General features: G+C 36.0%; 2 protein-coding genes, 1 non-coding gene and 1 pseudogene across 6 annotated transcripts; 3 read left to right on the top strand and 1 right to left on the bottom strand.

Moving 5' to 3' along the window:
- Nucleotides 1-295: 295 nt before the first annotated feature.
- Nucleotides 296-9,804, bottom strand: LOC145559027 (outer envelope protein 64, mitochondrial-like). Of its 2 annotated transcripts, none has more exons than XM_081620427.1 (13): nucleotides 9,452-9,804; nucleotides 9,214-9,366; nucleotides 8,230-8,354; nucleotides 7,380-7,505; nucleotides 7,076-7,267; nucleotides 6,304-6,448; nucleotides 4,967-5,135; nucleotides 3,620-3,754; nucleotides 3,329-3,529; nucleotides 1,962-2,089; nucleotides 1,679-1,730; nucleotides 1,305-1,374; nucleotides 296-711 (listed from the first exon to the last, which is right to left on the bottom strand). In XM_081620427.1, the coding sequence occupies exons 1-13, from the start codon at nucleotides 9,694-9,696 to the stop codon at nucleotides 629-631; spliced, it is 1,824 nt and encodes a 607-aa protein (XP_081476553.1). In that variant the 5' UTR covers nucleotides 9,697-9,804; the 3' UTR covers nucleotides 296-628. The 2 variants fall into 2 exon arrangements, with proteins under 2 accessions (XP_081476553.1, XP_081476554.1); XM_081620428.1 differs by having other exon boundaries at nucleotides 7,088-7,267; nucleotides 9,452-9,803.
- Nucleotides 9,805-15,413: 5,609 nt separating this feature from the next.
- On the top strand, nucleotides 15,414-18,701 carry LOC145559031 (LEAF RUST 10 DISEASE-RESISTANCE LOCUS RECEPTOR-LIKE PROTEIN KINASE-like 1.1). Of its 2 annotated transcripts, none has more exons than XM_081620433.1 (4): nucleotides 15,414-16,685; nucleotides 16,936-16,968; nucleotides 17,086-17,316; nucleotides 17,399-18,701. In XM_081620433.1, the coding sequence occupies exons 1-4, from the start codon at nucleotides 15,839-15,841 to the stop codon at nucleotides 18,472-18,474; spliced, it is 2,187 nt and encodes a 728-aa protein (XP_081476559.1). In that variant the 5' UTR covers nucleotides 15,414-15,838; the 3' UTR covers nucleotides 18,475-18,701. The 2 variants fall into 2 exon arrangements, with proteins under 2 accessions (XP_081476559.1, XP_081476560.1); XM_081620434.1 differs by having other exon boundaries at nucleotides 15,414-16,673.
- A 269-nt stretch (nucleotides 18,702-18,970) lies between these two features.
- On the top strand, nucleotides 18,971-22,304 carry LOC145560362 (putative pentatricopeptide repeat-containing protein At3g47840 pseudogene; annotated as a pseudogene). Its single transcript, XR_014093134.1, has 2 exons — nucleotides 18,971-21,538; nucleotides 21,622-22,304. The product of XR_014093134.1 is annotated as a putative pentatricopeptide repeat-containing protein At3g47840 pseudogene (transcript).
- A 1,100-nt stretch (nucleotides 22,305-23,404) lies between these two features.
- TRNAG-GCC (transfer RNA glycine (anticodon GCC)) lies at nucleotides 23,405-23,476 on the top strand. The gene has a single exon. It is a non-coding gene; the product is annotated as a tRNA-Gly (tRNA).
- Nucleotides 23,477-24,295: the final 819 nt, after the last annotated feature.

A 24,295-nucleotide genomic window follows, 5' to 3' on the forward strand; every position in this document is an offset into this window, starting at 1 on the left:
TCAATAAAAATTAAGCCAATTAGAACCCAGAAGTTCTAATCATATGGCCTAAAGTTTTAATTAGGTTGATACTTGATTAATCATAATTATCAGGATTATTAAGATTGGACTAAGGAGGTAAAATATTCCACATTATAAGGAATCAAGGATTAATAACCAAATTTAGCCTTTAAATTAACAGCTGTTACATTTGTTTACAACCAAGGAAAGAGTATTTTCACAAGGAATATTATTAAGTTACCAGACACTTCTATAGCTTTTTATATCTTTCCACTAGAACAAAAGATTGGCCACATTTGAAAATGAATCAATTCACTGAACACATTTTCATTTCTTCAATCAACATGTACATAAGACTGATAAGAGTATGTCCGTTAATTTTGAAAGCAGCTAAACAAGTATCCTACCTCTCCAAAACTAATATTTCGCCGCAAAACTTGTGCAAGAATGTTGCATCATTCATCACAGTGCCAAAATTTCTATACACAGATTAAAAGAAAAGAAAATATATCTACGATCTCAATGTATAAACGCCATGCTCTTCCTCTTTTACTAGCCTTTATTTCTCATTATTGTTTTGCCTTCCGCTGGAAGTAGAATTAGAAAAATCGACAAGTGAAATCCTGTTTTAACTCATGAGCTTCTTCAACCGCTTCTCTCCAAGATTGGCGACCTTGTTATGCGGCTCAAGAACATGTGCATGCTTGTAGTCTGTAAATACAACAATGATTGTGAGAGAGGAATATACACTTAGCATTGATCAGTAAAGTTATAATAAGTTATACGAAGTATAACAGTGAAGTTTAAAGTTCAGTGTTCAGATAATATTGGTTTAGAGGATACTAGAGGAATACTTAACAAATGATTAAAGAATTTGGGAAGAATAAGGATTAACTAGAGCCATATGATTACATCAATCTCGTTAATTAGCAATAGACGATGACAGCAACAATTATGATGATGATGCAGTATCAAACAATTGTCGTGATCTACGTAGCATTTACCCAATTGGTTATCCCAAGAAAATCCAACAAAATTGTTACAGGGTATTCACCCTAAAAGTAACTGAAGAGGGGAAAGTAAGAAAGATATTATACTTGTACTAATGTTTTAGGCTTGGAAGTCATAACGGACGGCAGCTACACCCAACGTAATTAAGAATCATAAAGAAGGTCGGCGGTTAAGTACATAAAGGAAAAATAACATTCCATGAAGGAGATCCAGTCCCTCCACTCACTAAGATTAAACGAATATATTAGCAGCATTTAATAGATTGAAAAGTAGAACAAGAATTCAAGCACTACCTTCAGCAGCTTCCTTATATCGAAGAAGTGACTCTCTAGCAGTCCCTCTTCTCAAATATGCCTTCACATTCTGTAACCACATGACGATAAAGTCACTTTCAGAATGATAACAATTTACAATGTGATGGCTTGCCTTACCGAAAGATTTTTCCAACAAGTAAAGCTCTTATATGTTTTTTTTTTTTTTTTTTTTTTTTTTGAAGAAAGTTAAGCTCTTACACTATTTATACCTTATGTTTTAATATATCTAAGAACACTAAATGCAGCACCAAAACAATGCAGAAGCAGATTATGAGGAAAAAAAAAAAAAAACAGCACTTGTGATCAAATTATTGATCCGAGTCTTTTGTAATTTAGGGAGAAAGATTTCTCACCTTTTTACTTAGTGATATAGCTTTGGTGCAATCATCCTCGGCTTGCTGGAAGCTACACAGACAGAAAACTGATTTAATTACATCACAATTTTTTTTTTTCTTGGGGGGGAGGGGTATTCAGTGGATTTCCTAATATTCTTGAAACTCTCAGAAGTTGGTTTCTCAAATATTGGATATACAAAACACAGTACATCAAAGGGAAGGCTGAAATGAATCTATCATTGTAATAAAGAAATCAACATTGTCAGGAAAACCTAATAATAAGAAGAAAAAAAATATTTACCATCCCAGCTCCAAGTATGCAGCTGCTCGATTGCAATAGTACGTTGCATTAGTCCCATTCAGCTTTACAGCTTCAGTGTAATAGTTCACAGCCTTATTCCATTGTTTCCCCTTGTATGCAGCATTACCCTGGAGAAAGATTGGACAGTGAGACAGTAATTTTTATATCTCTAAACATTTAGAAAATTATCAAAAAGAAGCTCCAACATAAGAAAGAAAAAGCAACGAAGTCCAACAATCACGAGCTAATTATTGTTTCTCATGAATCAAAGTTTGGCTATTCTAATGAGTAATCACCCAACTACTAAAAATTTTTATTCAACATTGTAGCAACCGGCACTAAACTTTATATCAAGGGAAGATATATGCTAGAAACTTAAACTTTACAGATTTCACGATTTTTATGACCTGACAACAGCATTGCTAACCTCAAGAAGTCACAGCCCAATCAATAGACAGATAGCAAGGAATTCTAAATCGCTTTCTTAGTGAATTGTGATTGCCCAAGGGGAATGAAAACGCAAAGATAGTACTGCTATTTTGGGTGGCAGAGACCAGAAGTATTCAATATTAGGATGCACGTGATAAATCACAATTCATAAAAGAACGTTTTATACAAGTACAATTCAGCGTGATTAGTATCTAGCTAAAGACCCAATTAATGAAGAATCACAGTCATCACACAAATACTTCAATAGTGTCGGTTAAGGAATAAAAAAGGAAAGGAGGACAATGTTTTATGGTAAGTATGGAGCGACTGGCATCTCCAAACTCAAGTCCAAACCTTGTTTGATTATAAAGGAAGTAGCATCTTCCTTATCCAAGGTACTGTACATTTGGCCTCTCACACAATCTCAAACACTCTAAATTTTTTTTTACTTATTTCTTCCGTTTTTTTTTAATGCATCGCTTACTAATAAGGGAAGTTTCAATTTAGGTGCACCACTTTCCTTTTTGTCAATATTCTCTCTCTATCTCTCTCCTATCACATAGGTCCAGTCTTGTCTTTCTGCTTTCTCTCTATCCCTCTCATCTCCTAAATTTGCCTAGGAGTCCACAAATTTTAAAGTGATGCAACTAAAAGAAACGGAGGAAGTATGTTACTATGTTTTACTGATACCAAGCAAAACCAACATTCCTGAATCAGATGATAGCAGTAATTCACAGGAAGCTCTCACTATAAGGTCCAGCCTTTTCAATTTCATAAGGCATAAGCAAACAAATAAAATCTCTTCTGCAATCAGAAACACCTATTCCAGCTCTGGAATAGTGTTGCAAGGAAAGGGATCAATCATTGCTTTGCTTTGGTATGAACACAATTAGTAAGCTTTCACAAACCTAACATTACCAGCATTTTCAACAAACTACCTTCTCTTTCAGCAGTTCAGAAGCATCCAAGTGACCATTGGTATCTGGCAATGGTTTGGACTCGAATACAAGTCTCACTTGTTCTTTAAGTGTTGAATAGCAATCCAACACAGTATCGAGCAGAAACTTATCAGATCCATGAAATGCGATCAATGAAATAGAAGTTGGAAGACCATCATGCTCTCCCAGTGGAACAGTAACCTGGCAGCAGAACAGCATGTGACTTCTACAAGAATAAGCAGATAAATCCCCATAAATTAACCCCCAAAACTCAGCCTGATTGTTCAATACCTGACAGCACCCGGACATGCTTGATATGCTGGATAAGAATAGTGCTCGATCATTAAACTCAGAAGACAGACCTTTTCTTGAGTTGCGTTTTATTGGAGGATCAATTATTGTTGGAAGAACAAGAATTCCATCTACCTGAGAAAAAAAAAATAGAAGATTTAACACAATAGATACAGCTTTGCCAAGAAACCCCCCCCCCCCCCAACACACACACACTGAATGAGAGAGGAAAAAAGAAAGAAAAATCTAAGGGTACACCACCGACAGATCTAGCACACATAATCAGAGTAGAATAATACACTAGCCAACAAATAAGATATGGTCCAACTTCTTCAACTCCAACAGAACCACAGGTAGAACATGAACATAAGTTTAGACAAACAGTATTACTGAAATTGAAATCCTAAAAATGGATGCAAACTTATTCCTAATCATAATAATCAGCTTAACCTTGAATGTTCCAATCCATACATCCACTATGGCATATTTATTTTCCAATTTCTACTGAAATTATCATTAGAATTGCCCCAGATTAAGAAGCATAATATCAGCACAGAAGCTTGAAGAAAACAATCTCTGTTATGGTCATTGTCCAACCTAAATGTTCATTACTAATGTGGGCTTGCACACTATCTATCAAGCAGTCATTACTCCTAAGTACCCAATCACACAAGGATATGTCCAATAACTGGACAAGAAAATCCAAAAATTCAGATTAAGATGCCTCAATATAAGATGACTATAAGGAAGAAACCTATGCTGCTACTTCCTCTAAAATATACTTTATACCTTATAAGCAAGCATAATTGTTTTCCTTTAAAATCACTAACATTAAAATTGTGTTACAACACCATGGAGTGATCAAACATGCACCTTCTCGAACTTCTAAGATCTAAAACATCCCAATATCTCATTACTGAAGACCTAAAAGAAGTCCCCCCCCCCCCCCCCCCCCCTCTCCAAAAAAAAAAAAAAAGTCTGTACTCTAAAACAAGCTGCACAAAATTACATTTGATTAAGTACATCTTCAGGTTGCCTGCAGCGGCAGTTTTGATACATGGAAAAAGCAGGAATAAAAGGACTGTTCATCCTCATACAGACCTGGAAAATGGGTCATTTAAGTCGCATTCAACACAACTCATACATCATAATTTTAAAAGCAAACAGGGAATAAGGGAAAACAAGACTATTCATCCGTATATAGACTTGGAACCTGGATCATTTAAGTCACCATTATTTTTCACACATGCAAGGAATAAGGGGAAAAGGGATTGTTCATCCTTATAGCCCTGGAAAATGGGTCATTTAAGTCACATTCAACACAACTTAATGAACAGCTGAATATACCTTTAGAAGGTCCTGCAACGCAGCACGCAATTCGGCCCTGACTTTATACAAAACTTTTACATCCTCAGGCATTGAATCGATTGCTGTACGAACACGTTCAGATACATTAGCCCCCAACTTTGGTTTCACTGATGTGATCCATTCTCCGTGATTTGTTTTGAACTCATATCTGATAGGCATTTTAAATGCAGGTCAGAACAAAATACAAAAATCAAGAACACATCATAAATACAACACCTACAAGCCATGAGAAACAAATCACCACAGAAACCATAAGAATCTAGTGTAAATGAAATCACCTTTATTTTCCAAACATGCAAGGAATAAAGGGAACCACTAAGAAAATCAAGCTTAATTCAGCAGACCAAGATTTTAAAGCGAAGTGAACTCATCTGGTTTATTAAATGTACATTTCATCAGTATTCTGCAGGCTAAAAAAGCAAGAAAGATACAGAGAAAGATATAATACCTCCGTTTTTTATTAGTTGACACGTTTTGACTTTAGCACTATTAACACACTTCCCTTTGACCGTGTTTTGTGATTTATAAGTAATGAAAAATATAGTCATGTAGGGTCTTCTTAGATTCGTCACGGTATATATTTTCAAAATATCAACTTTTTATAATTTTTGCTTATTGATAATCAAAGATATTAACGATTGAATTTGTGAAATGGCAAACGTGACTAAAGAAACGTGTCAACTAAAAAGAAACGGAGGAAGTATATTTTAACATTAGGCAAAGTCTCTAGAATTGAATTCAGCAATTTATAGAAGTTAAACTAAAAAGAAAGAGCAATTATAATAGCTAAAATTAATAACCCTAAGCATATACTCCATGAAAGATTGGGGAAAAAAGACAATATCATTACACAAAATAAACTCCTTTGCTGTAAAACAAATCTGGAAACCATCAAATACAACTTGCTTCATAGGGTCGCTCCATCCCATCCATATAAATTTCATAATAAGTCTTTATTTTTCTTTTCAGTACTCTTTAAACCACATTAAATTACACCAACCTCTCATTTTAGAAAGCAAGTAGTATCAGTGGTGCTCAACAGTGCTAGGAGAGTATTCACCAAATAAAGTAAATGAAAGGCACGGAATTAAATTCTTTTTTGTATGTATTAGTATACACTCTTATATTCGTTACTCATTAAAAAAAACACCAAGAAGGTATCACTCATACACAAAAGGGAATATTACATTAAGAATTCCCCTGGTGAGCCAAGGGCTTCAATGGTCTGAATTTTCATGCCCTCAAGCTTATTTATACTCCCTTTGTCCCAACTCCCAAACATTAGTAAATTAAAGAAGAGCTTTCCAAGATGATACCTATTTAGTAAAACCATAACCGATGAAAGAGCTTTGAGAGCTCCTACTCCACTTTGTACAATTGAAGACTCTTCACAAAAGGCTTTCAAACTTGCAACATTTGAGGCAATAAATTGGCCAATATTTACATGCTTGGGGCTCTGGTCTGCACAGTCAATGAAATAGAGCCATAATTACAATAATAAAATATAATAACAATAATAATCTCCTTTTATTTTGACATGGAACCAGTGTACCACCAATGCATCAAATCATCACACAAGTATTCTCATATACATTATACCAACGGCATTCAAACTTAACCCAGTACAGAAGAAGAAGAAAGCTTTATGTGTTAGGTTGCAACCCAACTACAAGCCACACTTTCACACGTGTATGTCAATATTACTATTTGACATTAAATAAGAAACCTTGGAATACATAGGTACTTGGCAGAAATGTAGGATGGTAGGAAGTCAATGACTTGTTCAGGAGTTTTGGTAGGAAATATATTTACATTTTTTCCTAATTAATTTATATGTGTTATGATAGTTTACATATTTAGTAAGATTAGAAGATCTTGTAATTTCTACGTTTATAGGAAGATATAGAGGTATTTCTATGCAGTTCCTTAGGAAGAAAAAATCATTGTATGTGTTACTTTTAAGTAGAGAAGAGATGAGAAAACCACCATTACACACAAAAAAAAAAAAAAAAAAAAAAAAAAATGGGTTGGCAATGCTGTATTCGCAGTGTAGTTCCTAACATTCCGAACATTATTTAAAAAACATACAATGAGGCTTACATCCAGATAGCTTTTCTGTCATCTGCTTCACAAAATGTGATGTCTTAGGCTTTGAAGCTTTTGAAAGTTCAAACAGATCATCTGCAACTACGAAGCGCCTTGACCTCCTCGGCTCAGTCTTTAACTGGAGCAAAACATGTCCAACGCGATGTAAAACAGAGGGATCCCTAGCAAACCATCCTGAATAATAGCATTAGCCAAGATTTACACTATAAGGATTGTTGAAACAAAGGGAGGAAGGGAGGGGGCAAGGGGGTATAGTAAATTGATTTAGTGCAGAGTAGTTCATTACCGATAGTATCTAGACTTTGAGAATTTGGCAGGACTCCATCCATAGATACAGCCCCATGAGATGGGCGAAATCCAAACACACCACACAGCGACGCTGGAATTCTTATACACCCAATTGTATCAGTACCTGAACCGTTAGATTTGTCAGATCATTGAGAAGATATCCAACTTAATATTATACTTTCTCCGTTTTTTAGTTGCAACACTTTTATTTTCGCGGTCTCCTAGGAAATTTTTGAAGAGGAGAGGGAAAGAAAGAAAAATAAGAGGGACCCATGTGGGTAGGAGAGAGATAGAGAGAAAGAAAAGTTAAAAATGGAAAGTGTTGCAATTAATTAACAATTTCCAAATAGGAAAGTGTTGCAACTAAATAGAAACGGAGGAAGTAGAAAAAGTACTACTTTGCTGAATTACTTGATTGATCACAAGTTCAAAATAACCGGCAATTAGCTGTTTCTAGTGAAAAGCAAATTATATGATCATATTAAATGCTTCACAAAACTCAATAATACTCCAGTGACTCCACAATCCACACCAAAAGTTACTGAGAATTTAGGTAAACCACAAAGGCACCCACACATAGTAAATGTGACTCTACAGATACGGATCAATGAATGTGACAAGACTGACAACACCTGCTCAAAATGCATAATATATGTCCAGAGAGAAGAAAAGATCAATAAGTAGTTGCAGAACAAATTATAATTTGCCATTAGATGCCTTCATAATTCTTTCACAGCTATATTTTCAAACTTAGAAGACACCTCAGTTATAAGGCATAACCATCTTTCCAATTATATACTCCATAATATAGATTTATAAATACATGATGAGTTGAAAAGGCCACGTACCAAGAGAAAAATCAACCAGCTTTGCAGCAACCGCTACAGCTGAGCCACTAGAAGACCCCCCAGGAATATGATGTGGTGTCGACGGATTGATTGGAGTTCCATAATGCACATTTTCGCCAGTAATCCTGAAAAGAAAACACTGCTTTACCTCAACAAACTTTTCCCATCAGTAAGAAAAAAGTACCAAAGTCAGAAACAAATCAAATGATGGCATTTGAAGAGCTACATTTTGATTTATGAACAATGCTCACTGGGATACAAATATTAGTGTCCAACTGACTAATTTCATTAATAAACCATTAACCTGACCAGGAATCTAAACCACGCAAGAGTTTCACCCAATAATTTTGCAAACCAATTACCACCAATGACATGCACAGATATTTAGAACCTACTGCACGGTGAAGCCAATACTGCATTTAGAACAGAACCCAAAAACCCAAGCAACCTAACAAGACCCAAGAGTCCAATATTCTTCCTCTGTCACAAATTATTAGCCACATTTATAATTATACAGAAACAACAGAACACAGTCAAATAGAGTAAGTAAAACTTTAAATGATCTCACATTACCCTTAACTGAAAACTCTGACACCATTAGGCATGATGGATAGTCATGCTATTTTCACTCCATTACTTACACCCCTCATCAAATGTGGCTATTATTTAGGAACGAAGAAAGTATCAAATCACTTCTCACTAAAACAAATACAGTTCAACAATGACTTACAATGCCCCAAGTATGATCAATGATTCACTGCTCGTCTGCTCTTATGTATAGTATTCAATATTTCGATAATTAAACCAACTCGCAGTTAAATTCTACTCTCAAATACAAGACAATGTATGCAAATTAACCCCAAAAATGACAAATCCATCAACCAGATCATAGCATAATACAACAATTTAAACCCAAATTTCCAAACAAAAAGTCCAAGAAACAAAAATTCAAATGAAGACAGAAGTATCAGATAGATAGAGTACCCAAATGAGAGTTCATCCAAAACAGTGGACCCCACACAAGTAGCACCCTTCTTCAACAAGTTAGTAATCACAATTGATGTCTTCTCTCCTTCATCATGCGTTTTCTTCCAATCTGGGTTTCCAAACCCCGTTATTTGCCCCTTTATCTCAAATCTGCACCATCACAAACACAATCACACCCCTCAAAACAAACCCATTTCAAGAAAAAAAAAAACTTGCAAAATGAGAAATGACGAACATGTCCTTGACGGCGAAGGTGAGGCCATGAAGAGGCAGAGGAGCAGCAGGAGGCGGCGGTTGAGGAGAAGGAAGAAGCTCAAAACGCTCAACAAAAGCGCCAAAATCCTCTCTTTCTAGAAACTTCTTCTCTCTCCTCCTAATTCTCTCTCTAGAAACAACAACTGCGATCCCTGCAACACCAATACCGATCAAAATCCAAACTTTAGGGTTATTTGATAAGCTGGTTTTAAGGGAATCCGCCATTGTTAGGGTTTAATTTGATTGAAGATCTTAAATTTTTCTGGGGTTTTGGGGGGGAAGGAAGATGGTGGGGGTTTGAACTTAGAAGTCGTAGAGGTTGATTGTTGTTCAAGGTTTAACAAGGGTTTTAGGAGAGAGAAAGAGGGAGAAATGGGAAGGTTTGGTGAGTGAGGTCTGAGGGGTTTACAGCGGTAGGATGAAGATGGTTGGTGGGGCCAGTTGGTTTGGACGGTGGACGTAAGAGTTGAAAGGAGGAAGTGTTGATCATGAGAATGTGGAAGATGTAGCTGATTTCGTTGCCTCAAATGCTTGGAATCTTGTGTTGGAAACTAGGAGTATTATTTATTTTTTTAAATGATACTTCTTCCATTATGTTAATATTGCAATAAGGAGGAAATTACGCATCCTAAAACACATTTTATATGTTAAATATTTACGAAGTATAATTGTGTAAGAGTAAAAATTATAAAAAGTTGATATTGTGGAAGTATTTTATGAGACGAATCCAACAAGATCCCACTTGACTATATTTTGCTTAACATATAATTCATATTATATGGTCAAACAAAAGTGATGAATAGTTCAAAAAGTCCATTGTTGCAATATTAATATAATGGAGGAAGTATACGAGTACAAGGGTTATATATGTAGAGAACAAAGTTTCATGTGTGGCAAGGATTATAGCTGCCAAAAGTTGACCCGACCTGAAATACTGACTCAAAACTGATTATTAACCGAATCATATGAACTCGAAAAAATGGTGAGTCAAACCCGACCTAACTTGACCTGAAATCAACCTTAGACTCGAGTTGACCCGAGTATGTGAGACCCGAACATGAACTGACCCGGAGATGACCCAACCCGAATGTAACCCGTAAATTATTGACCTGAACCGAACCCGACTTGAACCAAAATTGACCCAAACCCGTTTTAACCCGTCAAAACCCGAATTTAACTCGACTTGTTACTAACCTACCCGACCCGTTCCTAATCCAACCCGAATTTAACCCAACCTGTTATAAACCTGACTCGAAATCAACCCGACTTGTTATTAACCTGACCCATATTCAACCCGACTTGTTATTGACCCGACCTGAATTTTACCAGATCTATTACTAATTCGACCAAAATATTCAACCCGGTCTTTTACTAACCCGACTCGAAATCAACACAACTTGTTATTGACCCGACCTAAATTCAACCCAAATTGTTCCTGACCCGATTTCAAATCACCTTAAATGCAATTTAGACCACCTCATTATTGTTGATCAAAGCATTTTGTCTAGCTAGGGAGACCAAGGCAGTCCAGGCTAGCAAAAGAAAGGAGCACCATCCTCAAATTTAAGAGTTAAATATAGTATATATTTGTCGTATGGTCAAAGGAGATAATTATCATCATAAATTATAGACTATAGTTCCCTATTATATTGCCATATATATTATAGTCAAAGGAAATAATTAGCTTGATAAAGTGATGATTATCTATTTATAATTAGTTGAACCTGAATATGACCTCACTTGGAAATCACCCGTCTGATTGTAACCAGCAAATTATTAACTTAAACATAACCGACTTGAATCTGAGATCGACCCGACTTGGAAATGACCCAACCTGATAATAACCCGCAAATTAATGACTTGAACCCGAGAATGTCCCGACTTGAAAATAACTCGACCTTATTATTACCTAAACCCGATAAGAAGTATGACCCGACGTGACCCGACTCAAGCATGACCCAACCCAAACCCGACCCGCATAGGTTATGGAATTAATCCAAATTGACCTGACCCACTCTTACCAACCTAAACCCGACCCGTTTACCCGAATTGACAACTCTACCTGAAACCTCCAAAATTTCTTAAAAAGTGTGGATATTAGCCTTCAATTTTGGAATTTTTATTATTTTTTTTGCCGAAATGTTTACCATGGTCCCTAATACCCTCCGGGAATTCAATTGGCTGGGTGGAACCATCCAATTTGCCTTTAAATGACCAATTTACCGGTTTACAACTTGCACTGATTTCATTAATTCAAACCTACCACGAACATTTATGACAACATATAATGATCATATATGGTTCCAAACGGTATTATATGACACCGAGATGCATCCCCTAAAATCTCATTGCTTTTCGACATCGGGCCCCGAAACCTTTGAAATTCCTAAAAAGTCGTGGATATTAGCCTTCTATTTTGGAAAATTTTGACTTTTTTCGCTCGGAAATAAAAATTTCCGAAATGTTTACCATGATCCCTAATACCCTTCCGGAGTCCAATTGGGTGGATGGAACCATCCAATTTGCCTTTAAACGACCAATTTACCAATTACAACTTTGCACCGATTTTCATTAACTCAAGCCTACCACGAACATTTATGACAACATATAATGATCATATATGGTTCCAAACGGCATATGACCCCAAGATGTATGCTCTAAAATCTCAAGGCTTTCGACACCAGACCCCGAAACCTCAAAAATTTCTCAAAAAGCGTGGATATACCTTCAATTTTGGGATTTTTTGACTTTTTTTTCGACCGGATATAAAAATTGCCGAAATGTTTACCATGGTCCCTAATATTTTCCGGGAGTCCAATTGGACCATCCATTTTGCCTTTAAACGGCCAATTTATCGATTTACAACCGATTTCATTAACTCAAGCATACCACGAACATTTATGAAAACAAATAATGATTACATATGGTTCCAAACGACATTATATGACTCCGAGATGTATTCCCTTGAATTTCAAGATTTTTAAACACCGGGCCCCGAAGACTCCAAAATTTCTCAAATAGGTGCCTTCAATTTTTTAATTTTTTGACTTTTTTCACCCGGAATAAAAATTACCGAAATGTTTATCATGGTCCCTAATACTCTCCGAGAGTCCAATTAGGTGGGTAGAACCATCCAATTCGCCTTTAAACGGCCAATTTACCGGTTTAGAACTTGCACCGATTTCATTAACTCAAGCCTACCATGAACATTTATGACAACATATAATGATTATATATGATTCCAAACGGCATTATATGACCCCAAGATAAAACCCTTAAATTTTCAAGGCAAATATTATATTTTGATACTCAGCAATCCATCATAATAGATACTCCTTATGTTCCTATTTATTTGCCCCGTTTTTCATTTATGAATACCCCTTGAAGATTGCCCCATACCTTAGATGTCGATAGGGACCGCCACTTTTACTCTAAAAAAAACCCATTTTTTTCATAAAAAATAAACATAGGTCAAACAATTAGAGACAGTGGACTAAATCACCAAACCATAAGAGTTAACCATATGGGCCTATCCGGTGCTGGACTGCTGGTTCAGTAGAGGAATTTTGTGGAAACAAAATTAAAAACAAAACATAAAAGAGCGGGCAAATGACCACCATTTGTCCATTTCAGTTCATCAAGCAACAACCCCAACACCTACGTTGGCAAATGGCAACCTACAATGGCTGTCAACGTTGCAGGAGATTGAGGGTACACGCGGTAGTGCGGCACCATGGCTGCCTGCCTGTCTCTGAAGATGACGAAGTAAACATTCCATCCATTCATGGGTAAATTTTCACAATTAAAGACAATTTATCATTCCATTTCTCATAATTTTATGCAGTAGCTTTAGTTGGTTTGTATTTCCTTGATTTTGAATTAATTTATCAGTATTTTACTTGTATTATTGTTCAGTAATTGTGTTTATGATGTTTGATTGTTTGGTATGGTGATGCTGAAATTGAAACCCCCATCTGTTTTTTTTTTTTTTTTTTTTTTTTTTTTTTTTTTTTTTTTTTTTTTTCATGGGTTTATAATAGATTGGTTCATTAGGGTATAATTAGAAAAGTTAGGGGTCGTTAATGATTTCGGCTTATTTCTTGATAATTTGATTATCATTATGAATTTACGAGTATAGAATATAGTACTAATTATATTATTTAGACTAATTGGGCTGCTGATGGTTCTTTATGTTGTATCGAGGATTGGGTTTGGTGGTGATTATGTTATAATTCTTTAATCCCATGATAATGCATATTCTATTATACACTTGGGTGGACCTAAAGAACGTACCCAAGGTAGTGCGTGTGACTATAACTCGTACACGGCCTCAACTTGTGGGCGTGAATACACATTCCCTTGGTGTACATGTTATGTTTATCAACTGTCAATATTCAAAGTCATTGTATTTTAGTGACATCGTATATGTGTGTATGCATTGGGACTATTAGAATAATCTTGAGCTGTGAGTCATGGAAGGAAACTAGTAAATGCAAACAACTTATTTTAGGAATGTACATCGTGGGAAAGAAGGAATAGTGTTACGATTGCTAAACAATTTGGGAGTGGAAGGACAGATTGGTAAGTTGCCTTGTCATTTCAAATTAGAAGATGATGTTAAAAAACTGTAAACTAGTTAACTACTTTTCATAGTTTATTGAGTGCCTGTTATATCGCTTAAATGTGAGTCATTTAGCCATACTTGGTAAGATCCTTAGAACTTAATACCTATCTTTTAGGGGGATAGATAGAATGAATTACATCAGTAGATGCAGTACGCGAAAATGATTGATCAATCATGTATTGCCAAACTTTGGATACTTCCACACTGTCCCACAATTTCACTACCGTGTTGATTGCTGGAAGGGGTCTTCCACTTCTAAGATGACTTAGAGCAAGATTTTCTGACCATTTATAATATAACTAATAAAGTTTTTTTTTTGCCTGTCTACATATTCTTATGTAGTACTCCTTCCGTTTTTAAATACTTGCTCCATTTCTCCATGCGTGGAGTTTTAGGAGAAATTAGAGAAAGTAATAAAATATGAAGGTAGTGGGGTCGGTGAAAGAATAAAAAATTGTATAAATTAAAAGTAGTGGAGAGAATTGGAGGAGAGAGAATATGAAATTAATAAAATATGATTTAAGTTGGGTCCATTAGGTGAGAGAAATTAATTAAATATTGCAAAATATTTCCAAATAAGGAATGGAGCAAATATCTAAAAACAACCGAAAAAGGAAAGTGGAGCAAGTATTTAAAAACGGAGGGAGTTTAATATAAGTAGAAATAATTTCACGGAATAGTGTATTAAATTATTTCATTAAGTCTGTTTTTTCTTAGCAAACAAAAACTTAAATTATGAAGAAACACTACAATTTTGGGACCAAAGCAAAATGAGGAAAAAACAGTAGAAAGACTAGAAACTCACATTGACATGTCATATAATGGATTAGTTGGAAAATTCAAAGACATCAAAATCATGTTGAACTAATTTATGGGGTGAAGTGGCGTGAACAAAATGGCTATAGTAGTTCTTTTAATAGTCAATAAGTATCTGGAAATCTAAGGAAACTTGAGGCACATAATATTTCTATATTCCTATATTCCTATCCTATAATAATACTCTGTTTATTCTATATTATTTGTCACATAAGATATCAATGCACGAAGTATTTGTATATTAAAAAGCCAATGCATTATTATTTCTCAATATAAAATTTTAATATAAATCGTATGATCAATTACTTCTATTCTGTAATAACTTCATATGCAAAGGGAGTGACTAGTAGAGCATAGTAGTACTTAGATGATCTGGTTATTATTCAAGGATAGTTAGAATATTAAAAAAAAAGTTGTCACATTTACTAAATTATAATCCAATATCCTTATTAAATTGAATTATAAAGAGCGTAGGATATTTTGTTATTAGTAGAATGTCATATCTTTAATTATGAGAGTTAAAAAAAAACTCGGACCATTATTTTGGGATGGTTGGACTACGCTATCAGCTTTATAGATTTGTTCCCACTTGAACCTGTTTGGTCCCACCCTTTTCTTCTCTGCTGCTAGTTTTCATAATTGACAAGTAATCATTCTCGTCCTATATATATTCTACAATGTGAAAATAGGAATTTTTAGGTACATAAGTTTGGCACCATATGTAGTCTGGCTTCAAGTTGAAAGACCAAGTCCTAGTTCTAGTCTAGCTTGTCCACTCCTCTGAGGCTCTGAGAATGGTTTTGTTCCTTTCTTTGCGTTCAGTTCCTATTTACCATTCTATATATGGCATTCTAGCATGCAACATTTCATGATAAATAAAGCCATGAATTTCTGTATATAAAGTGTATACTAGAATTTGCCATTTTTATGTCCATGAAACACATTTCCATTAGAAATATGGTTTCCTGTTTCTTTCTAGCCTTCTGCTTTTTCTTAGCCATTCCCCTGTCAAATGGTGATAATACAAGCTATGACGCGTGCTCTAAGCTATACTCATGCGGGAAGATAAAAAATATAGGGTATCCGTTCTGGGGAGGTGATAGGCCCATCTTCTGTGGGATGCCGGACTTCAAGCTCACTTGTCATAATGAGACTAATGCCAATGACAGGTATTCTACTATGAACGTTTTACATAACGCATACATTGGATTAAGAGTGCTTGGCATTGATCCATCTTCCCACACCATGACTTTTTCTGAAAGTACCCTGCTTGAACGTTGTTATTTGCGGGATACAAGTGCAATAGCCTTGCTTCCCACTTTGAAGCCTGACGGCAGTTATTGGAATATAAGTTTATCCTATGGTTGTGCCAATGTCTCTAGTTATCACAGCAAGTCTTTTTACTGCTCCAAGGACGATGGTTCAAAAGGTCTTGCTTATTGGTTTGATGAATCATCAAACAAAAGTAGGATAGGTAAGCCGTGTCCGTGCAATAACACTGTCAAGTTTCTGGTGGATAAGAGTGGGTTAGATGAGCTCAGAAGCACAAAAGCCTCACTTCTGAATATCTTAGAGAAGGTGCAAATTAAGACGACATACTTGGTGAACCTCATAGCCTGTTCCAACTGTGAGAAGTCTGGTGGCAGATGCGGATCATCAGAGGAATTGTCTTCAGATCAGTTTTTGTGCCATTGTCGGGACAAATCCCATCCACTAGTGTGCTCTGAACCAACTCCAAGTAGTCCTCAAAACATCTCCCACCGTAAGAAACATGGTATTTTAGCTTCTTGTTGTAGAGTTCTACTTATTTTGCAGTTTCATGAAGTTATTTCTTTTCTTCTTATATTTTTGTTGGTTGTCTCGTGATTATTATAGCAAATAGTATCCAATTTGCATAGAGCTATATCAATATTAAAGGTTGTGACAGAATACAAAATCCAATATTGGGGCTTCAACCATAAGTACTGTTTTAACAGCAATAAGCATATTCATGCTGAAAAACTGACAATTCTTTATCTTTACAGTAAAGGAAAAGTTGGGACTGATTCTGGGACTGGGTAAGTTTAATTTTCTCATTTATCCAAGTCCCTCTTGTTGAATAATAACATTGCATTTTAAAAATTTAGTTTAACTGGCCTGCAAATTAGTTCTCACATGACCTCGATTGATATCAGGCATTGGAGGAGCTTTGCTTGTGTTCATAGCAATTATAGGCTTCTGGCACCGTAAGAAGCTCAAATGTGTAACCCAGAGCGCTTCCCTTGACTGTAGTGCATCAGAACTTGAAAAGGGAAGCATATACTTTGGTGTATCACTCTTCTCTTACAATGAGCTTGTTGAAGCCACTGCTAATTTTGATCAATCTAAAGAACTTGGCCGTGGTGGCTTTGGAATAGTTTATTGTGGTAAGCTTGACCTTTTATCTCTTCAATCCTAAATAAGACATCTCCAAACTCAAATCAACTAATCAAAAGTTTTGCATTTTAGGGAAACTAAAAGACGGGAGGGAAGTTGCTGTAAAACGCCTTTATGAGAAGAGCTACAAAAGGCTGGAGCAGTTTATGAACGAAATTCAAATACTGACCCTTTTGAGACACCAAAACCTTGTGTCACTTTATGGCTGCACTTCCCAGCATTGCAGAGAACTACTACTTGTTTACGAGTATGTGAAAAATGGCACAGTAGCTGATCACCTGTATGGTAGAAACACAAAATCAGGATATCTTCCATGGCCTGTTCGGCTGAGAATTGGAATAGAAACAGCCACTGCGCTCTCTTACCTCCATGCTTCTGATATCATACACCGTGATGTCAAAACTAACAACATTCTCCTTGACTGCAACTTCAGTGTCAAAGTTGCTGATTTCGGGCTTTGTAGACTCTTTCCAACCGATGTAACTCATGTGTCAACTGCTCCACAGGGGACTCCTGGGTATCTTGACCCTGCGTATCACCAGTGTTATAAGCTGACAGATAAAAGCGATGTTTACAGCTTTGGAGTAGTCCTCATTGAGCTCATTTCCTCTTTGCCTGCAATAGACATGGATAGGCCTGAACATGAGATAAACTTGTTCAACTATGCAATGAACAGGATTCAACATTGTGCATTTGACGAGTTAGTGGACCCACAACTTGGGTTTGCACTAGATTTCAAGGTTAGGAGAATGACTGTATCGGTGGCAGAGCTTGCGTTCCAGTGCCTGCAACATGACAAGGAACTCAGGCCGTCAATGGACGAGGTTTTAGAGGTTCTCAAGAGTATTGAAGGCGCTGATTATGAAGCACTGCAGGCAGAAGAAATGGCAAATTATGTTGGGTTCGTGGATGATAAAGCATCACCGGCTGAAGAGATGGCTGATGATACTAATGTTGAAGTTTGTGAAGCGTCGAAAGCAGAAGAGAAGGCTAAGATTGCTGCTCAGAATAGTGATCCAGGACCTACAGCCATGGAGGATGATTATGCACAACTGTTAAACAATAATCATCGGGCATATTCATCTTCCCCGATTTCTGTTATGGTTAAATGGGTTGGTAGTTCCACTACATCTAGCTCCAGCAAGTAAGCTGAACATTTTGATTCCTTTCCTCCTTATATATCAAGCTACTATATGATGGTTGTAAATTGATGGATTTGTTTCTATGCAACTCTGGTAGTCCGGTGTACTATATGGTACGAAGTATATACAAACATGTTGTACAGATCGAGCCTATTTTGTTTCTGTTTTACTTGAATTACATAGAATTTGATTCAATTTTTCAAGTTATATTAACTTACATACATATTATCCCATCCGTCTCCAAATAAAAGTCTCGTTACTTAAAATTCTACATTTTTTTTTCATATTCACCTTTAATCAACCAAACTCAACTATCTTATTTTCATATTCGCGTTTAACCAATAAAAATTCATATTCGGTTAATCAGTCAAACCTCAATTAGTCATGTAACCTCAAACAAAACACTCGTCAAATTCATCAGTCACATAATATTTTGTTTGAGTTCGGTTCGAGTCGGGTTAATTCACACACTAGTCCATTCGGGTTTGTATAATATGGATTTCCAGCTCTATCAATTTGAAAAGGAAACAATAAAAAGACAGGGCTTGAAACATAACAATAAAAAGTCCAGTCTCACTCTCTTCCTTCACACTATCTCAGCCGCCGTCGGTCAGTCGGCCGGAGCCACCGTCCGGAGCCGGAGATTGTAGTTTCTCTGTCTTCAAAGGGGGTTCTATGATTATGTTCCCAAGAACCTATTTCAGGGGATACTTCACAAGAATAGCCAATTCTACAGCTGATTTGCTCGAATCTCCACTTATAAAAACGCAAATTAATCCATTAATACAGTCAAACAAGATCCCAGATGTGTTAGAATGTAATTTTCAGATTAAAGAGTTTGTGAAAACTGGTCGTTTGGAAGATGCACGCAAACTGTTCGATGAAATGCCGCAAAGAGATGTGGTTTCTTGGACCAATGTGATATCTGGGTATGTCAATGCATCGAACTATGACGAGGGTTTGAATTTGTTTTCAAGAATGTGTGTTGACCCGTGTATTAGAGTGGACCCCTTTGTACTTAGTTTGGCTCTGAAAGCTTGTGGACTTAATAATAGTTTAACTAATGGGAGATTGTTGCATGGGGCTTGTGTTAAGAATGGTCTTGTTAATTCTGTGTTTGTGGGGAGTTCACTTTTGGACATGTATGCTAAGTCTGGCTATATTTCGGAGAGTTGTCGATTTTTCGAGCAGATGCCGGAGAAGAATGTAGTTTCATGGACTGCTATTATAACAGGACTGGTTAAGGCTGGTTATTGTAAGGAAGGGTTGCTGTATTTTTCTGAAATGTGGCGCTCTGGTTTGCACTGTGATGCATATAGTTTTGCCATTGCATTGAAGGCTTGTGCTGATATATGTGATCTGGAACATGGCAAGGAAATCCATACACAAGCATTAAAGAAGGGTTTTGATTTAGGCTCTTATGTGGTGAATACTCTTGCTACAATGTACAATAAATGTGGGAAGTTGGATTATGGTATGTGTTTGTTTGGAAGAATGACTATCCCTGATGTGGTTGGATGGACTTCACTCATTACTTCCTATGTTCAGATGGGTAAAGAAGAGATTGCTGTTCAACAGTTTAAGCGATTGAGAGATTCCGAGGTGAGGCCTAATGAATACACATTTGCTGCAGTTATTACTGCTTGTGCCCATCTTGGTAGAATTAATTGGGGTGAACAATTACATGCTCATGTCATGAGAGCTGGTTCCTTAAATGCTCTATCGGTTGCAAATTCAGTCATGACATTGTATTCGAGATGTGGTCAGTTAAAATCAGCATCTTTGGTTTTTGATTGTATGAATAGCAAAGATATTGTTTCATGGAGCAGCATAATTACAGGATATTCTCAAGCTGGATATGGCAAGGAAGCGTTTGATTATTTCTCATGGATGAGAAGGGAAGGGCCAAAACCTACAGAATTTGCTTTTGCTAGTATGTTGAGCGTGTCTGGTAGTATGGCAATACTTGAGCAAGGTAGACAAGTACATGCTCATGTATTGAAAGTTGGATTAAAACATACATCTTTGATACAAAGTGCGCTGATTACTATGTATTCCAAATGTGGAAGCATAAAGGATGCCTCAGAGATATACAATGGAACGAGCAAGGATGATGTTGTGTCGTGGACTTCCATGGTAAATGGATTTGCTGAACATGGTGACAGTCTAGAAGCTTTAGATTTGTTTGATAAAATGCTGCTAGCTGGTTTGAGGCCAGATGCTGTGACATACATTGGAGTTCTTTCTGCTTGTAGCCATGCAGGACTTGTGGATCTGGGTTATTCCTATTTTAATTCTATGAGCCAGAAGTTTCAGATAAGTCCCTGTAAAGAACATTATGGCTGCATGGTTGACCTCTTATGCAGAGCTGGAAGGCTAACAGAAGCTGAGAACATGATAAATACCATGTCATATGAAGTAGATGATGTTATCTGGTCGACCTTTCTGAGAGCATGTAAAATTCATGGTGATGTTGAGCGTGCCAGACATGCTGCCGAAAGGATTCTTGAACACAATCCCAATTGTGCTGGGACACTTACTACTTTAGCTAACATTTACTCTGCAAAGGGAAGGTGGAGAGAGGCAGCGGATATCAGAAAGCTGATGAGATCTAAAGGGGTAGTGAAAGATGCAGGATCATCATGGATTAAGGTTAAAGACGAGGTCTCTACATTTGTTTCTGGGGATAAATCACATCCAGGTGGTGATCATATTTACAATATCCTGGATTTGCTGATGTCTGGTGTAGATGTACTTGATAAGGAGGATGATTCCCTTCTGCAAGCCACATAAATTTAAAAGGGAGTTCATCTTGGTTTGATCACTTGAAAAATTCCAATTGAGAACATGAGATGCATGTTCTTGTAGACTTGCAGTCACTCTTGGGTCATGACAAGGTTCCTCGAGAGTCGAGGCACAAGCACATCATAGTTGAATAACTCACTGTTAAATCAGGGGTCTGTGTGCAGGGTGTGGGATTGGAAGCAATTCTAATCATATTGTCTGGCCAAGAAAGAGATGTTTGGAAGATTTATGTCATTCCAGAACAGCAGTACGGCACTGACAATTGGTAATACTGTATTTATTTTACTGTTCCGTGAAAACTATGATTTGTGATTCTTTTGAAGTTGACATGCATCTTTTCTGCACTAGGATTTTCAGCCAGTTTCCAAGCATACCTGTACAAGAGTTGGAAGTCCTGAAGACGTGTGCAACCCATGCCCCTTTGCTTCCCAATTTTTCTCTGCCAGCTTTATTCTTCCAGTCCTCTACTTATCAAGGAATGAAGATGATGATGAAGATGAGAAAAGGATAAAAGCTGAAGACAAGCTTCCTCAATGTCAGGTTCTCTCATTGCTGCAATTATGATTCCATCTGATTCCTTTCCTCAGCACATAACAATTAGAACTTCAGTACTGGAGGTTGCAGGGTTTGTTTCTCTCCCAATTTTCAATCAGAAATTTGTTTAAATAACCCTCTGTGCAGATGCGACAACTAATTTAATCCTAATCCCTACGAGACCTTGTTAGAATTAATTTTGGGATCATCAAACTATAAATTTTAGGTATATTTTTGAATTCTTATGAGGAAATATGGAGGTTATTAGTCAATTGGGTTATAATTTGAACTTTATATTTGACTTTTACGAACTTTAGACTGAAATAAATGAGAATAAGCTTGCAAATTGCTGGGTTTGTCGTGATTGTGATAATATTTTAACTAAGGCAATTCTGATTGCTAAATAATTTGTGCAGAAATTGTTCCATTTCATTTAACATGTATTATGCTTCACTATTTAAAAATGTTAATACAAAATTTTCAGTTTTTATATACTGCACATCAAGGGGTGCCCTGAGACCATTCTTATTTTTATTGCATTTTGCTCTACTGTTGAAGGTTTTAGAATGTGCAAACCACCTCCCATGTCTCAAGCAGTCGGCAGGATTTGACATAATGACATTTGAGTGCCTTGTCATCTGAGACTATGAATTACCAATTTTTGATCATCATGATTATCAACCTTTGCCTTTTTTTTTTATTTTTTTTTATTTTTTATTTTTTATTTTATTTCCGGAATTGGATGCTTGGAACTATTGGACCTGTATTATGATGCTGTACAGAACAGATCAGTGATTTGAGATATGGAGTAGTATCACTTCCTGAACTTGGTAACTTGCTTATATCTGTTTTAGAAAGAGATCAGTTCTTCTAAATAAGGGAAAACTTGACCATCTCTATGTTCATTTTCATTGGTAAGGACTTCAGGTTGCTTTAACATGTTTCGTCCTTTCTTTTTCCTTAACACTGAAAATTTGTATCCAAAATTTTTGAGATCTGAATACCTCAGGATTAATTGACAGTTGTGAATTAGAGTTTGTTGTCCTCTGCTCTTCGTATGATGCTCGTGCAAGGGCTTCTCTTTCAACTGTATTAGGAATAAAACCTTGATAATTTATCTTCAACTGTAACTGTTGAAATACTCAAATACTTCAATACTATTGGAAGCAGCAATGGTACTCCGTATGTGAGGTTGAGGTTTTCAGGTTCTCTTTCCTTTCCATTAAAGAATTAAAAGCAAAACCTTTCAATTAAGGCTGTTGAGTTGAGTTACTCAAAACTCGATTTGAAAACCACGAGAAACTCGTTAAAACCATCATCAACTACTATTAAAAGCAAAACGTCTATATAAAACACTTATGGAATAATGGACTCAACTCGAACTTATTTGAAAATATTAAATAGTCAAATTTAGATACCCAAACTCAAACTTATCTCACATAATTAGCTCCCTAATTTCAATACAGAGTAGTTATCAAAGTTTCTATATACCGAAGTATCATGTGACCAAGTATAACAGGATTTTCTTCTTGATTTCATTATAGACAAACAAGAAACAAAGGTTCAATATTGAATGTAAAGATAAAACAAACAACAAGCACCAGTGGTCTAGTGGTAGAATAGTACCCTGCCACGGTACAGACCCGGGTTTCGATTCCCGGCTGGTGCACAAACTGGTATAAACTAAGCAGTGATGAACTCTGCGTTCTCTGTGGCAGCTGGGTCCGCCACAATTCATCTGACTCCAGATTGAATAAGTTCGCATCTGAGCCTTGGTTAATTTTTTTCTTTTATTATTATTTTTTTTTTTGAAAAATGGTTGAATAATTTGGATTGGTTCTTTATTGATAAAGAATTGTTTTTGATTTTTCCATCTGAGACTTATTGGTTGTATAAAAAGTGTATTCTCTATACTTGTAGAATATTTTATTTTGTCAACATACTTAAGGGCTGCATATAAAAAGATAAAAATGGAAAGGAAAGACAATAAATAACCATTTATTACACCGATTTACTCGTGAATTGTCGATAAATTCCCAACTTAATACTAAAAAAGGAAGTATATTAAATGCTTATATAGCATTACCCATGATATTTTTCATCATTTCTTACAAATTATTTGGGATTGAACCTTAATTTATAAAGAACTAATTTTGTTTTTTCCATCTGAGACTCTTATTGGTGGTATAAAAAGTGTATTATTAAACTTTATAGAATATTTATTTTGTCCACATATCATTACATATACTTTTGTTCGATATTTTCATCATTTCTTTGTTCTTCTTGACTTCTTGTGTAAGACTAATATTTTCAGGAATTTATTCCAATAGGCTATAGTTTATATTTTATACCTCTAGCACCCAAACTTAGGGGCTTCTAAAGTTGAAACAAAAAAATTTCTTACTATCAAATAATGTGTAATATTATTTAAAATTTTAAGTATTTGGTCCGAGCAATGCCATAATTTATTACAAAGGGTTGGCTAGTA

This window comes from Chenopodium album, chromosome 9 (assembly GCF_948465745.1).
Source record: "Chenopodium album chromosome 9, dcCheAlbu1.1, whole genome shotgun sequence".
In the NCBI taxonomy this organism is placed as follows: domain Eukaryota; kingdom Viridiplantae; phylum Streptophyta; class Magnoliopsida; order Caryophyllales; family Amaranthaceae; genus Chenopodium; species Chenopodium album.

Excerpts from the sequence above, each read along its gene's own strand:
- LOC145559027 (XM_081620427.1), bottom strand. The coding sequence starts at position 9,696 with ATGGCGGATTCCCTTAAAACCAGCTTATCAAATAACCCTAAAGTTTGG. Across the intron at positions 1,731-1,961 it reads GCATACTTGGAGCTGGGATG|CTTCCAGCAAGCCGAGGATG; the intron begins GTAAATATTTTT and ends CTGTCTGTGTAG. Across the intron at positions 712-1,304 it reads ATATAAGGAAGCTGCTGAAG|ACTACAAGCATGCACATGTT; the intron begins GTAGTGCTTGAA and ends TTGTATTTACAG.
- LOC145559031 (XM_081620433.1), top strand. The coding sequence starts at position 15,839 with ATGTCCATGAAACACATTTCCATTAGAAATATGGTTTCCTGTTTCTTT. Across the intron at positions 16,686-16,935 it reads CTCCCACCGTAAGAAACATG|TAAAGGAAAAGTTGGGACTG; the intron begins GTATTTTAGCTT and ends TTATCTTTACAG. Across the intron at positions 17,317-17,398 it reads CTTTGGAATAGTTTATTGTG|GGAAACTAAAAGACGGGAGG; the intron begins GTAAGCTTGACC and ends TTTGCATTTTAG.